The sequence below is a fragment of the Bubalus kerabau genome, chromosome X (genome assembly GCF_029407905.1).
Source record: "Bubalus kerabau isolate K-KA32 ecotype Philippines breed swamp buffalo chromosome X, PCC_UOA_SB_1v2, whole genome shotgun sequence".
Classification (NCBI taxonomy): domain Eukaryota; kingdom Metazoa; phylum Chordata; class Mammalia; order Artiodactyla; family Bovidae; genus Bubalus; species Bubalus kerabau.
Genome location: NC_073647.1, coordinates 45,587,829 through 45,603,819, shown reverse-complemented (window position 1 = coordinate 45,603,819; position 15,991 = coordinate 45,587,829). Strand labels below are relative to the sequence as shown.

The 15,991-nt window shown below is 47.5% G+C and overlaps 1 protein-coding gene across 1 annotated transcript; it reads right to left on the bottom strand.

Annotated features, from left to right (window-relative positions):
• Nucleotides 1-288: 288 nt before the first annotated feature.
• Nucleotides 289-15,227, bottom strand: GABRQ (gamma-aminobutyric acid type A receptor subunit theta). The gene is made up of 9 exons (XM_055564580.1): nucleotides 14,833-15,227; nucleotides 12,812-12,900; nucleotides 7,828-7,895; nucleotides 6,276-6,496; nucleotides 5,017-5,099; nucleotides 4,409-4,546; nucleotides 3,719-3,871; nucleotides 1,914-2,150; nucleotides 289-1,234 (listed from the first exon to the last, which is right to left on the bottom strand). The coding sequence occupies exons 1-9, from the start codon at nucleotides 14,979-14,981 to the stop codon at nucleotides 444-446; spliced, it is 1,929 nt and encodes a 642-aa protein (XP_055420555.1). The 5' UTR covers nucleotides 14,982-15,227; the 3' UTR covers nucleotides 289-443.
• Between the last annotated feature and the right edge of the window lie 764 nt (nucleotides 15,228-15,991).

Sequence of the window (15,991 nt, the reverse complement as noted above, 5' to 3'; positions counted from 1 at the left end):
AAAACAAACAGAAGAAAAAACTAATGAAAAAGAAAATTCAACACTTCAGTGGGACAGAAAAGTCCCCAGAAATGTTTTTGTACACAGGGCTCAGATCCTTCCTGTCCTCCATTTTGGCTCCTCTCTGTCCTGTAAACATTTCCAGGTGGCTTTTCTGTCTTACTTAGGTGTTAGAAGTCATTGACAATGTGATAGTCTTCAGAAGGAAAGGAAATTCAGTGTGTTCTTTACCTCAAACTCCTCTTCAATCCCTTCCCTTCTGGCCAGAATACATCCTTTTCAACTACTTCTCACATCATATTTATAAAGAAAAAGGTGGAATGGACTCAAATGCCCAATAACTATAAAGTAAAATGAAGACAGAAAAGAAGGCAAAATGGAACAAAAAGGAACTACGAAAGGGGCACAGCACAGTGTCCCTGCCACTTGGGGACACTAGGGAACTAATAGATATGATACACCCAGTACACAATGTTGAACACCACAAAGGCAAGAGGGAAGAGGAGCCGGGAGCATTGGTCAGCCTTAGGGATGTAGTCAGGGTCAAAGAAATCAGAGGAGAACCCTTTACTGAAGGAGCAGCCAGGGCTTGGGGGGAAACTGTTATCAGACTCCGAGTTGCTTTCCTTATCTCCATCAAAGGCCATAAAATTATCACTATGGAGGCTTCGGGTACTGTCAACTTTACGCTTGAGTTGCTCCTCAAGGTCAGGGTAGCCGCTCTCAACTGTGACTTCATCAGGTAAGCTATGGATATCACCAAGGGTGTTACAGATCTCCTGAAGCTCATAGGTTGCTTCTTGCACACGCCTCTGGCCATGGACAAGCAGACGCTTCTTGCTGGGGCCATTGTCTTCACTCTCATCGGAGTCAGAGCTCTCTTCAGGGTCTTCTTCTGGGTCATGGGTCTCAGCACGGTTGCGGATTTCGGCGGGAACAACACTGTTATCAACATCAATACCATTAACTCGAATGCCGTCATCATGCACCACCTGCTCTGAGGTGGACGGGAGATCACTCAGGCTTTCTGTGGTGGCCAGCGAGGCCCCATCAGAGAGAGAGGACAGCGAACTGAGGCTTTCTGAGGAGGCCAGTGGTGCCTCCTTTGTGAGGGAGGCCAAAGAGCCAAGACTTTCTGGGCTTGCTAGGCCGGCCCACCATGGGCTAGAGGGAGGAGAGTCAGTTTCATCTTCTAGGTTAACCCGGTCATTGAATGCTGTATGAACAACCACTTTTGGGGAGGGAGGAGAGGAAGGACTTTCCTCGTCAGCACGATTGATGGGCTCGTCCACTGGGTAAACTGCCTCTTCTTCCCAGCATCTCTTGTGCGCATGGTGCTGAGGAACAGGACCAAGAGGCTGTTAGCATATACAAGGCTGTTAGCATCGAGAGCTTATGCTGCCCACTCTGGAGTGCTGTGTAGTGAGCAGAGGCAAGACCTGCTCAGGCAGGTGGGTGTGGGCTCCCTGTGAAGCAGGGACACTAACACACTGCCAGCAGCAAAAGACTCAGCATGGCTTTTGGAGTCAGAAGAGCAGAGGAAGGAGAGGTAGGTCAGCCTCTCTGGTATCTCTTCCTTGCAGCTTCCCTGTGTTCCCTTTGACCTTCTGGCTCCACGGCCTACCCTGTGAAGCATGCTGAGTAGACCAGATCTGAAGCCCAAAGGTCTGGGGAAGTCTATCTCTGCCACTTGTTAGCCTTGTGACCTTGGACAATAACTCAACCTATAAAGGAGTGATAATAAATTGTTCTACTTCTGTCTTATCGTGTGTGTGTGTGTGTGTGTGTGTGTGTGTGTGTTGTGTGAAGATGAAAGGAGCTAAGAAATACAAAAGGTTCAAGTGCTAATCTTTGGTTTAAGAGGTGCTCAAGAAAAGTGGATTGTCATTCAAAAAGCCAAACCTGCTCTGCCTCTCGGTAGCGGTAGCGCTCCATAACTCTTAGGGCTCTTCTGAGTTGCCTCTGAGAATGCCGGGATCCTCTTCGGTTGTAGAAAAGGTAGTTGATGTAGACATACTCCACCAAGGACAAGAACACGAAGAAGAAGCATACGACCATATAGATGTCGATGGCCTTGATACAGGAAAATTGGGGGAATTGATCCCGCAGATGTGAGTTGATGGAGTTCAGGATGAGCATTGAAGTCAAACCTATAAACAACACAGCACAGAGTTAGTCCCCTCAGGAGGCTGAAGTTCTTGCACAAGCCATCAGGCCCACATCCCACGGGAAGGGAGCAAAGGCCATCTCTGAGTTCAGGAGGGCCCTCAGCAAAAGGCATTTAGCTTTCCTGGCTTAAGACCTTGGCTCAATTGCCCTTTTAGCTTCTTCACCCCCATCTTTAGGCCCAGCCTGTACTTCAACAGTTCAGTGACTATTGTTCTTGGGTCAAGTCAAGAATCTCCAGCCATGGTTCATAGTGAGTTACACATCTAGCCCCATTTTACCCTATGATGCTCCTTCCCTTTTTTGCCTCCTAGTATATAGGCTTTCCTGTAATCCATCTCTCAGAAGGTTTGGTGAGCCCTAAAATATTGCACAAATATAAAGGTTTAGCATACTGTGTGCTCCTAAAGAAGAAGGCTAACAAGTCTGCCCCAAAGATGGTGAAGGAGAAAGCAGACCAGAGTGTGGGATAGACAGGCATTCTGAAGAGTGGAACCAAATATATTTGGGAGCTTAGGCCCCTCCTTGGTATTGCTCAGAAGTCTTCAATGCTCCCCGTTGTTTAGACATGAAGTTCCAACTGCTTAAAGTGGAATTTGAAGTTATTCCCAAGTCAGCCCAGGCTTTCTTCCTGATACTCTCCCCACTTCCCCAGTTTGTGCCCCAGGTGAAAGTGTGAAAGTTGCTCAGTCATGTCTGACTCTTTGTGACCCCATGGATTATACAGTCTGTGGTATTTTCCAGACCAGAATACTGGAGTGGGTAGCCTTTCCCTTCTCCAGGGGATCTTCCCAACCCAGGGATCAAACCCAGGTCTTTCACATCGCGGGCAGATTCTTCACCAGCTAAGCCACAAGGGAAGCCCAAGCATACTGGAGTGGGTAGTCTATCCCTTCTCCAGAGGATCTTCCTGACCTAGGAATCAAACTGGGGTCTCCTGCATTGTAGGCAGATTCTTTACCAACTGAGCTACCAGGGAAGCCCTAAGTACCCTTCAGTTTACCCTTTACCTGTAATCAAGCTACTTCCTCTTTCAGGGAATTCTGAGACTTATGTCTCTGCCTCCTGGAAGTCTTCAAAACACAGGTTGAGCAGTACTTTTCTACTGCAGTTATAGCCAAGAAGACCCAGGTCATTTCTTCTTCTGGACTCTGACTGTGTGTATCTCAGCCTTTTATTAGACATTTGTCAAGGGCAGTTCATCTAGAAGCCCTCTGCTGCTTCACAGGCATTTTGATATGCTTCTTAATCAGTGTTTATTGAGTTCCATTTCTAATGTAAATTTGTGACTTATCCATTCATATATGTATCTAGCAAATAGAAATTCTGATAGTTTGGACTGAACATATCAAGATCCCAACCCTGATGTTTTTTTGCATCTGTATCCAATGTTGGTCTCTCTGCTGGGGGTTGGCTGGGCACCTGTACAGATGCCTGTTAGTCAGGCTCCATCTTGTTCCCTTGCCTGTGCAGTCACACACTGCTCCTTACTCTCAGCTTTTTTCTGAGCAAGATGAGCCAAGTTCTTTCCTGAGATGGGGACAGGACTTACCGACTGTCACCCTGGCTGCAGAAGATTCATAGTTCATCCAAAATGATATCCAAGAAACAACAGTGGTAAGGACGCTGGGCCAATAGATCTGCACAAGGTAACTGGTGACTTCCCTTTTGACCAGGAACCTCAGGATCAGGCGCACATAGGAACCTGGCCAGGAGACAGACTGATATTAGGGTGGCAGGGCTGAGGGGATTTTCAGGGTGAAGTACAGGATGGTTGAGGGGAAACCAATGGCCACTTCAGCCTCTACTATCCCAGCCTGGGCAGTCTGCAGACCTGACCCCTTTTGCTGCCTTAAGGCCAGTGACGATGGCACATTTTAGTAGGCCCATGTGGCACAGCAAGTCTGCTATCTCTTCCTTCCTTCCTCAGTTGCTCCATGTCAACTGAAGTTGAAATGGGAGAGAGAGAAGATATTTCAAAGGTGCCACAGATGGAGCAGCTGGCCCTGAAAGGAGGCCTGTGGAGTGTCAAACACAGCCAAGTGCTGCTGCACTCATTTCCTCACTGGCAGAATGTAAGCCTCTGGGACTTCCTGAAGGGGGCTTTGCAAGGTGTCCAGAACAAGAAGAGAATAGGAAAGAAAGCAGAAGAGATTCTAGAGGTCAAAGGCAGAGGTCACCAGGAGTTCCCTAGCATACAAAAGAGACAATAAGCAGGAGAGAAGGAGGGGGTCAGACCCACCTGTGTAGAAAAACACCTCTTTGGTACTGATCGTCTTTCCCAGGAAGCTGAACTGAGGGATGTGAAGCTTCTCTGTCCCCTGGACGGCATTCCCACTGCCTTCCCAGTAGAGCAGGATGTCGTCAACTGTGTAGCCATCTACAGGGGCAAAGCGAGCAGAGTCAAAGGAAGCAGGCACAGGTGCTTTCATACCAGAGGAGTTTGTGAAAACCAAAGGATAGCTGGAACCTGCAGTTTGCAGTTTTGTGGGTCTGATCCTGGGGCAGCGGGGCACATGAAAAGAGAACTTTCAGTCTGGAGTTTCTTATCCAGGAAGGAAAGCAGAGTAGACAGACGTGCCATGAGCTTGTGCACAAATTCCCCAGAGCATGGCACATTCCCATATGGGACTATTTCCATCCAAAGGCCACCTTCTCCCAGATGCCATATATATATACACCCCTGTCTGTCTGTCCATCTGTCTGTTTATCTATCTATCTACCTAGGAGAGAAAAGGTGGGGAGGGAGTAGGGGACATATGCAGTCCCTCTCACTGTCAAGTGCACCCTTGGTTTCCTCATGGCCCCACACCCAGGAAGGGAAGAAGGGGCCATGGGAGACAAACGTACAGCTCTCCACTTCCAGCTTGCAGGTCTGCTTGTCCAGAGGGAATTTTTCCAGATTCATGGAACAAGCTGCTGTGGTGGTGAGCCTGCAAAGGAAAAGCAAAAGAAAGAGGAAAGTGAGTCCAGCCCAGGCAAGTAACTGTTCCTGAGAAAACTGCAGGGCTGGAGTGGGGAGAGGTACCCCAAGGACTGGCCCACACTGCCTACATTAAAGCTGGGTTCTCCTCTTCCTTTCTTGTTTCCTTCTCTCTCTTCCCCTCCCTTCCTTCCCTCCAGAGGAAAGATGAGTTACAGTAAAGATGAGTTGTGTAAGGAGGAGAGAGGAAATCTATATGTGACAAAGAAACCAAAAAGTGGTGTAGGACTAATAGAGATGAGAACAGATGTATGGCATGTCAGAAAACCTTGGGGTGTCAGAATGGGAAGGACCCTGGAGGAAACTGAATGCAGAGTCGGAAAGGGGACTTTCTTGCTGAAGAAGCAGCAAGCCTGTTAGGAAACCACGACACTGAAGCAGCTGAAGTGCTGGATCTGATTATGTGGTGTGCACACACTGATGTGAGCAGCGACCCAGACACACCTTTGGCTATGAGAACTGCCCCTGCAGCACATCCATCTCTGTGCATCTGCTTATGAGTGTCCTAGGGCTTAGCAAATGCCAGTGAGTGTAAATGGGCAGGAGGGATTAATATCTCTGAGGTTAGCTATGGAATGAGGCTTCAATTGCCATGTGGGAAGTCCTATAGAAGAATCTGAGGAGGGATCTTGGAAGACCTGGGGCCATGGGAGAAGGGACCAGTGGGGAAGAGGATTTACAAAAGCTTTCTGCAGCCCCAGCTGGGAGCCTCTGGACCCCTCTTTGTCCTGCTCTTCCCAGGTGCCACGCTTGTCTCTTTCAACTCTTAAAGTGATTTTCATTTTGTACAGTAGGTGGTGTGTGTGTGTGTGTGTATGTGTGTGTAAAAGAGCTATACCCTAGTAGCTACCTGTTGTAGAAATTTTCTGAGATAAATTTATCTCTTACACTTGTCTTACAAGATGGTTTGTAAGAGATGAGGCTGTGAGGAGGGCTTTGGTGACCATCTATTATGTTACAAATAGACCAGCGGGGCGTTCCAGTGTCCATACATTCTGTTTGTACAAAGCTATAGGCAGTAGATGCACAACTGAGCACCCCTGGGCTCCCTGGATGCTGCATAATATATGACCAAAGGCAGAGATCAGTCCTGCCAGGGTGATCCTCAGGTCCCTGGGGAACTCACCGTATGCCATACCGCACGGTTCCATCTGGGTGAAGCTGAAACACGCGGTTTTCCACAGTTGTATCATGAACAAAAGCCTCCTTGCTATTTAGAAAGTAGCAGTCAGGGACCCACAACTTCTCAAACAGCCGATAGTCCAGGGTCAAGTTCAGGTTGGTCTCATGATACGCTAAACGTGGATCTTTCCAGGTCTGATGAAAAAACATCGTAATGGTATAGTCCTGAGGAGAGAAAGATAAATCCCAGTTGTAAGTGGGGTTGTTCAGCTTTTGGTCCTCTGAGCTTGTGTGTGTGTGTGTGTGCATGCAGGTATATGAAATTTATCCTAAATATAGACAAGTAATGAAACATTTAAGAATGTTCAATGTTAGGGATAATAAAATGAGCTCCATATAATTAAAATTCAGGTTAAGAAATACAATGTTCCCAATAACTTTCAAGCTTCAGTGTATCCCCTGCAGATCATATTTCCCACATCTCCTAGGAGCAATGCATTATCTTAACTTTTAATGGTAATAATTTTGCTTTTTACATTTTTTCTCCATGTTTTCCTAAGTTTTATTGCCTATGCATTTCTAAGAAATGTATTGCTTACTTGGACTTATTTAAAATTTTTTTTCTGAAAGAAATCACACTCTCTGTGTTCATAGCTTGCTTCTATCACTCAACATTGTGCTTGTGTGTTTGTTCAGCTTGATGTTGATAATTAAAATTCGTTCACTTGTATTGCTGGATAATATTGCCTTATATGAATATACTATGTATATTACTATGTGATGACACCATACATACCAAAATCACAATGAAATAAGAACTATGAAGCCAAAGTTCCAGTTTATATCCCCACTAACTGCAGATGAGAGTTCCCAGTGCTCCTACCTTGCCAATATTGGTTTTGTCTGACTTTTGACTTTTTGCTGGTGCAGCAGGTATGTAATGGGTTCTCACTGTGGTCTTATTTTGCATTTCACTGAATAATAATAAAGTCAAATATCATTTCATAAGTTTATCTGCTACTTGGATTTCTTCACAAAAGTGAAATTCCTGTTTGTATTTTCTGATCATTTTTCTATTGTTTTAAAATATTCTTATTAATTCACAGGAATTATGTGTATTTTCAATACCAGTCATTTGTGTTGCAAATATCATAGTCCAATCTGAGTTTTCCTTTCAAACTTTTCATATTGGTTTTGTTTCTTTTACAAAGCTGAAGTGCCAAAAGTTTTGGCTAAAGAGAATATTATTATAGTTGAAGTTACCAGTATTTATTTTTATAATATGTGTTTTCTGTGTCTTTTTAAAAAACTCCTTACCTATCTCAAAGACACTAAAACAATATCTTATATTTTAAAAGCTTCATAGGTCTTTCACTTTTAGATCTATAATACATCTGGATTTATTTTTCATTTCAGGTGGTTGTAGTTTCTGAAACCTATTATATTCCTCCATGTGGGCTCTGCTGCAGGTCATAACAACAGGAGTTCGCTTATGACCCTGCTCCTTGTCTCATGTACCTGGTCCCCCGCCCCAAGGCTGGAGCTGACACACTTACCATAGTCACTTCTGAGATCTGTTCAATACTGGAGACATAGATAGACACTCCCACTGGCACAGGGGTGCCTACAATACAGGAAGACACTATTACATTCAAGGTAGGAAAAAGGGTAAAAAACTGCCTGTGTTTGAACCTCATTTTGGCACTTACTAGCTATGTGACCTTGAAAAAGTTACCTAACCTCTCTGAGCCTCAGTTTCCTCAGAATGGGGATAATGATAGTACTTAGCTCATAGTTAATGCAAGCCAAGCACTTAGAGAAAGGCTTGGCTCACAGTGTGCTGAAAAGAAAGGGTCAGGCCAAAATAAAGAAAAAATAAGGGGATGAAGCACTCTTTTTCTAAATGTTTTCTGGATAAAAACTCAAGAACAATGAAACCCAAAACAAGATATATGCTGTGCATGAGCATATTTGTGTGAGTTCATGTGAATGTGTCTATGTGTGAGTGAATGTGTGTCTTCGTGTGAATGAATAAATGTGTGAGCTGTGTGCATGAGTGGATGTGATCATGTTCACAGACATGAGTAAATCTGTGCATGTATTCATGTGCAGGTGAATGTGCCAGTGTGCACATGAGTGTATGTGAGCATGCCTGTGTGTGAGAAAAATACATGAGTGTATTTGTGTACTTGAATGTGTTGTGTGGGAATAAATATGTGAACATGTGCATGTATGTAGGAATGTTGTGTGGGAGTGAATTATAAGTATGTTCCTGTGCAAATGAATGTTTGTATGTTCATGTATGAGAGAATGTGTGACTGTGAATGTATGTGAGCTTGTTAGTGTACAAGGCAATGTGTGAATATGGGTGTGTTTGTGAGCTTGTTTGTGTGTGAGTTAATTTGTAGGTGTGTTTGTATATGTGTGCATGTTAATGCATGAAAATATTCATGTGTGAGTGAATTCATGAATGTTGTTTGTGAGCATGATTGTGTGTGAGTGAATGTGTGAGCACATTTCTGGGTGAAAGAATGTGTGAATACATGCGTGTATTTGCATACATCATGTGGGAATGACTATGTAGGTTGTTTGTGTGAGCCTGTTCACTTGTTAATATATTTGTGAGCATGTCCATGTGTGAGTGAATGCATGATAATGTTTGCATGTGAAAAGTTGTTTGGGAATGTAAGTGAATTTATGGGTATGTGACTGTATGTGTGAGTGAGCATGCTCATTGTGTGCATATGTGAATACATTTGTGCATGTGACTTTGTTCATATGCAAGTGAAAAGTGTGATAAGTGATTATGCTTATACACTCACACTCATCACACTTATGAGTGTATAAGTGTGAGTTTATGTATGCATGTTGATGTGCTTGAGAAAACATTTGAACATGTCCAAGTGAGTATAGTTGAATGTGTGAGTGTTTGTGACTGTGTTTGTGTGTGAGTGAATGTGCAATTATGTTGATGTGCAAGTGAACCCATGAACATATTCATCTGTGTTTGTGTGTCACTATACACCTATGAGTGAATGCGTGAGCATGTTCCTATGTGAATGTGTTTGTGAGTTGGTAAAAATTTGGACATGTTTGTGTGTGAACATGTGTGAATGTAAGTGTCTTCATGTATGTGAATGTCAAACCATGTGTGAATATGTGTCTATGTGTGAGTGAATGAGTGATTTTGAGTGTGTTCATGTGAATGAGTACATATGTGAGGGTGTTTGTGTGTATTAATATGTAACTGTGATTGAATCCATGTATGTGTGTGTCTATGTTTCTGCCTCCTGGCTTTCTTTTTCAGGACTAGGTGTTAGCACTGCCCATTCCAATGTGATAATGAATGTGCAAATATGTCATAACTATAAAGTACTGTAGAAAAAAACATTTTTATTGTTTCCTTATTGACTCAGGACCCCCTCCACCCAGCCCCACAGCTGAACCATTATTCTATGTGTATTATATCACACTGCTGTTATGGAAACAGGAGTGAGGCTTCCAATTCAGCCTGCTGGCTTCACTGCAGGCTGACTGCCTAGAAACTAATCTAGAAAGTGCTACTGGGAATCCATGTATGAATGGCATCTGAGAAGTAAATGGGACTCTGTGTGAGGGTATAACCAACTCCAGCATTCAGGGCTATTGTGAATGATCCCTGGCAAAGTGCTTGTAGTGATAGGGGTTTCTAGAAAGGCAGTTTTTCTTTATTATAGCCTTTCAGGCTCTCTGCATGCCTTTAGAGGAGGATGAAAGCTGTGTTAGGAAGGCAACAAGCCCCAGAAGGGCGGGGCAGCCATCCCCTTGGCTAGCTCACTCTAGTGTCAAACCTGTAATCCTGGACCACTCTGTATCACTCAGGCAATCCCATCCTTTACAGCAGAATCCAGGGGATCTGAACCCTAAAGTGCCAGGGCTCTGCTTTGTCCAAAGGCTCCCAGTTAAAGGGGCAAGTGGGAACATGCAGTCCACATTCTCCTCAGCAAGCCATGAGTCCTGGCCCAGGAGTGTGACCTGAAGGAAGGGGACCTGAGATCTTTTTTTAATTTATCCACATAGAGGGAACACCTTATGGGCAAGCAGTGGTCATAATGAGAGCTTAACGAAGATACCACACCCCTACAAGCATAACAGAGGGGAACAAGAAGCTTCCAGATAAGGTGTCTAAATGCTATCTTTGGGGTGATGGTCTCAGCCTCATATCCCATTGCTGTCCCTCCTGATGGACTCAAGAAGGCAGAAAAAGTGGGGGGGGGTGGTAACCACTTCTGTCCCTCTTGGAAACTTTGCAACCCCAACTCTACTTCCTCTCTAGTATCCATCAGAGTACCAGAGGAAGAGGAGGCAACTGAAGGAGTGTTGAAGGTGGTCCATTTATCCTTTGCTCCACACCTATGTCATGCCAAGTGACAGGCTAAGCGAAGCTGTTAGGGACCTGCTTCTGCAGCACTATGGAGTCCCACTTCTCTTGCTCAGAAAGAAACAGCTTTGTTAACTTTCTCTGGCCCTTCCTATGTCTCCTCTTCATCTTCCTTCTCTTCTCAAGGAAGTAACATCTCCCATTTGAAGCTAACCACAGTTGGGTCATATCTGTGCGTGTGTGCCGGTGTGCAAAGCCCTGAAACTCTACTTAACTTCAGAATCTGACTTTGTGTACAGCAGGAGTGCTGGGTTACCCCCATCCCTAAACTCCCTGGCCTTGCTCTCCCTTGATTGCCCCCTCCCTCCCATAAAAGAGCCCCAGACTTGGAGCCTGTAGTGCCTCCCTCTGTCTAAATGCTAGAAGGTTCTGCCTTGTCCTTGTCCTCCCACCTTCATCTACTCTTTGGCCAAACTGGGGGCCGAGCTGCTATCAGACTCTCCAGGTCTGCATGTCCATGAAGCTTAGTGTAATCCAGGAGGTTAGACATCAGGTGTAAACAAATCCAGGTTAGCTCAAAATATGGCGGTGAGGTGCCTTGAAGATCTGTGGGTCAGGAGCACCTGACAACCCCCAGAGGTTGGTCCTTGCTCTGTTCCCTCCCCCTGGCCCTGTATGCCTGCAGAGATGGCAACCTGAAGCAGTGGGGAGAATGTGCTTGATGTACTTGAATGGCTGCTGGTCAGCCTTTGCTGAAAAACATGAGAACGATGAATGGAGGGGAAAAAAAATGCAACAGCTACACTCTTGACACCTGACATTCACTGCTTGGTGCAACTGGTCCAGTGGGGTGCTGGCTGTGCCCTAGCACTTGCCTTCTGTCCAGTCCACTCCAACTTCCCAGTCCCTAGTGTACACTCACCTTGGATCCGAGGGCTGCACCGCCTTCTGCCCTCACACTTGAAGGAAGCAAAGCAGCGAAGAGGATACCGTAAGTCAAGTGCCCCGCCCCCAAACCTTAGGGCGCCGAGCAACCGACTCAGTCTTCAAGGTAGCTCCTAGGCAGATCGCAGAGCCCCTAGTGGTCTACCACAAAGGCAATTGCTAACAGCTGTGTGCCCTCGAGGGCGGAGGCATTGTGTATTCTGAAGACCTCTATTCATACAAATGTGCTAATGTGAACATTAGCATCCATTAACCCTTTAGAGTGGGTGTCTAGTTCTACCACCTGCAGGAAGGGAAGTGCTTTCTCTGACTTATCCACCTTGCTTTTTAGCTCTTTCCTGTTTTCCTTTGAGCCAAAACGTGACTAATGTCTATTTAAGGCACCCCTCCTCTTGTCTGTACTTGGTCTAGGTTTCCTGGGCATCCCCTCAGCCAGAGAATGCTATTCCTATTCCATGCTGGTCCAGGTAGATGCCTGTCACTTTGTGCTGTGAGATGGCCCATCTCCCTTTCAAAAGCGGGGCGGGGCGGGGGGCGGGTGAGGGGCTAGGCAACAACAACAGGAGAAATTGATGTATTGGTTTCCTGGAGTTTGTTACTACAGTTTCTTTGTCATTTCTCATCTCTGTGCTTGAGATCTGAGACCTATAGATTTTACTTAGCAGATAAGGCTATCAGAAGTTCCTAAGGTAATCAGGTGGGATTCATATGAAGTCCCATGCTGACTGCAGTGTGTGCAATAAACTGAACTTGGTGGGAGCTGAAGGCTTGGGTAGGGTGAGCAGAGGCAGCAGAACCTGGGACCCGGGTGTACGAAGTAAACTAGGCAGAGAAGACCATGCCCTTCGTTTTCAACTGGCTGAATGGGGGTAAGTGCCCAGGGTTCAAAGAATGTGTGCACAAGTGGAACGTGTGTCCTCCCCACAGATGGAGCAGAGAACTCCAGCCGGAGAAGCACACCCGGGGTGACGAGTGCTTCTGTAGCCCAGGCAATGTGCTTCAGGCTCAGGCCGATGTACAGGAGTGTGGAGGGGGCAGAGAAGTGGGAGAAATGCCGGCAGAAGAGCCACAGGCCTGGGACTTGGGGCCTGGGAATGCTCTGCTGGGGTCTCTGGAGGGTGAGGAAGGGGGGTCTGCAGAGGCAGAAGGGCCCAGTCCAGAGGAGTGCCCCTGGTCAGCTCACTGGGTGGGGCTGGCTTGCTGTGTCTCAGCTCTAGTACCTGGACGTGTCTTACCTCCAAAATTGGGCCTCAGACGGCCATCATAGTTCGACAGCACCCTGTCCAAAATCTTGTGAACTGTAGCTTCATTTGCACAATTTTTGCTGGAACAGAGAAGTCATTGGTAGGTATTGGTCATCAGTGAATGCTGCATCACTTCTCAGAAAACAAACAGCAAACAGCACCCCTGGCATCAACTCGCCGGGCCTTCTCTCCACCCGCACACATGCAGACACGTGCAGTTATTGATGCAGACATGTGCATCATACATGTACACATGTCTCCCCGCTCCCTTCCCTTCCTCCAGTGAGTCAGCCAGAAGCACAGCAGTGACGCAGACTCCTCTTTCCCCCTCCCCCTCCACAGCCTTTATCCAAAGGGTGGGGCATAAAGGCTGGCTTTTTGTTACCAGGCAGAATTGGGGGGATGGGGGGAAACTGTAGGGGAAGTGGAGAGGAGAGGGTGTGGGCAGGCGTGAGCACTCACAGAAACATATTACGTCAAGCCCCCTAAGGAGCCCCACCTTACCATCGGCCTGGATGCACGTTACCCCCTCAGTACCTCCATGAGCTGAGCCCACCAGCCTGCATCCTCCACCTCACTCACATTTCCCCTACCTAGGCTGGGGCTGGCATTTTGCTATCACGTCTATGTGAATCATGTTCTTGTGCGCCTCTGTTTCCAAGACTTGGCATGTGACGTACGGCACAGAGAGAGCCTTGCTCATGTAGCAGAGATTTATGAGCCTCGTCAATCAAACCATTTCTGATCCTTGGGTTTCAGAGCCATCCTCAAAAACACATGCATTTTTGGAGCAGGCATCTCTTTGGCTAAGCGTGTGTTTCCAGCCTAGACGTGTTTTGGGTGAGCACATGTAAATGGACCCAGAGAGCTGGCCTTTCCAGAAGTCTCTGATGCAACCTTTCAATTCACATAGTCCTTCACTGGGGCCTCTTTTCCCCCAAAGGGGCTTGTGAATGAGAATAGGCCCTGGAATCACTATAACTCTTAGTGACTATAACGCAGTGACTATGGAATGTCAGCCCCTGCAGATCTCGTGTGTGTGTGTGTGTGTGTGTGTGTGTGTGTGTGTGTTCACTAGCGCAATCTGGTATCTTGGGTTGAGGACATTGCAGAGCTTTCTGCTGGAACCTTGCCCAACTATCCCCCTCCCCTTTTTCCTCATACATGTTATTTTCTGGTTTGCCATTTGAAAAATTATTCTCAATTATCTTTTTAAAAAATCTCAATTATCTTTAATGAGAAAATTTCAAAGTGTTCACATGAATGATTTCCAAATTAAAGCAATGCATTTCTGTGTTTTAAGGACCACACGCACTACCCATATGCCAGTGTTCAGGATCTGTGGCCATCACAAACACATTTCTGTGTGATCTCCATGTAAAGGCTGACTGTTTAACATCTCTTCAGATATTTGCAGACCCAAACAAACTTGAAATCAAACACCAAATCTTCAAATGTTTAATTGGAGTCACTACAAAATTGCACCCATCTCAGGCCACATGGTTATATGTTATACAGCCACCGATCGCACTGTCTGCGGCATCGGAAAAGGTCCCTCACTGCTCAACACACACATTCACGAATACACGCACGCACCTCAGGGAATAGAGAAAAAAATCCGGACTCAAACAGGTGTCACCACAGTTTTGTGAATTTCCCATCACCCTGTACTCCCACCCTCAATCCTACAAGTGCCAAAGGGTGTGACTGGGAAAAGCTGACAGGGGCTTTGGTCCCTGGAGATGGATGGCAGATCTTGGGGGGAGGGCATCCTTCCCCCCAAGCCCCCGGGGCTGCAGTTAACAGGTGGGCTGAAGCACCAGGTCTCTATCTAGAACGGTCGCCCCTACTCTCAGCCCACCACCCTCCAGGGATCTGGAGGCTGGGCTGGCGCTCCAGGGATCGGCGAGCCCAGGTCCAAGTCTTCCCCAGCCCGCTCCGTCCAAGAGGTCCGAGGCTGCCGCCGGTCCTCTCCTGTCGCCGCCATGCCCCACCTGGCGGCTCCCGCTTACCAGTCGAAGAGGTTCAGGACGACTTCGGGCACGGTGGAGGAGAGCTCTAAGTGGAATTTCGGGGTGGAACTGAGGTCACTGCCCTCCGCGAGCCAGGTTCTGATGAGCAGCAGAAACACAGCGGCTCGCAGCATCCCTCGGATGCTCATGGCTGCGCACCCCAGGGCTTTGGAGGGCACGAGAGGCTGCGTTTCGCCGCCGCCGCCGCCGCCGGGGAATGGGACCGAGCGAGCGAGGACAGTGCGGGGCGAGAGGGAGCTGGGGGTCGCGAGGAGTCGCCTCTAAGGAGACTGCAGCGAGAGTTTAGGGAGCAGGGGGCGCAGGAGTCGGACTGGAGTCCAGAAGCCGGGCTAGTGCCCGACCAGGAGCCTTAGGACGAGCCCGGCGGCTGCAAGGTGCGCTCCGTCTGCGGCCGCTCCAGGCTGCGACTGGGCACCCAGCCCGGCGTCCGCTGGCTCCGCCCACTCCGACGGGCGCGCTAGTCGAACCAATCCGGCAGGTGCCAGAAGCCGCACAAAAAAGGCGCGCGCTCCGGCCTCCGCCCTCAGTCGGCTCACCGCCCGGCCCCCCGCCCCTTCAGGCCTCCGCAGTCTCGCCCCGCCAGTCACAGACAGGGGCGGGGCCGGCCCGGGGGAGGGGAGGAGCGTCGCTGCCGGAGGGCTGAATGCGTGTCCTCAGCCAGGCACCCGATGGGTCGTGTTTTCTCTCGGCAAAAAAAAAAAAAAAAAAAAAAAAAAAAAAAAAAAAAATCAAAATGTGCGTGTTGTTTGGAAGACTGTGTGCCCAAGAGTTTTGTTTTTCGCGGTGAAGGTAGTGAAGGAATTTGCTCTCTCTGAATGTACCTTCTGACAGGGCTGCACACTTCTGGGTCCCCAGGACAGAGATCTGGGAACTGGAAGTGTTCACCGACTGGGATCACACTGAGGTGTGACGGTCCCAGAGCCAGGGCCGGCACCGTGGAAGGGGAAGGAGGCAAGGATCAGTGTTTCAAGGGATTGAATCCTTGGAGAGCCGGCGACTCCGATGCTCCTGCATTTTGGGCCCATCAGGTGGAAAAGCCAGGAATTTTGACGAGAGGGCTCTTACTCTTTCCACTACCTCACTGTCCTACGAAACAAAAGGCTCTCAGAGGATAGGAAAATTCTTCCATCCCAATCCC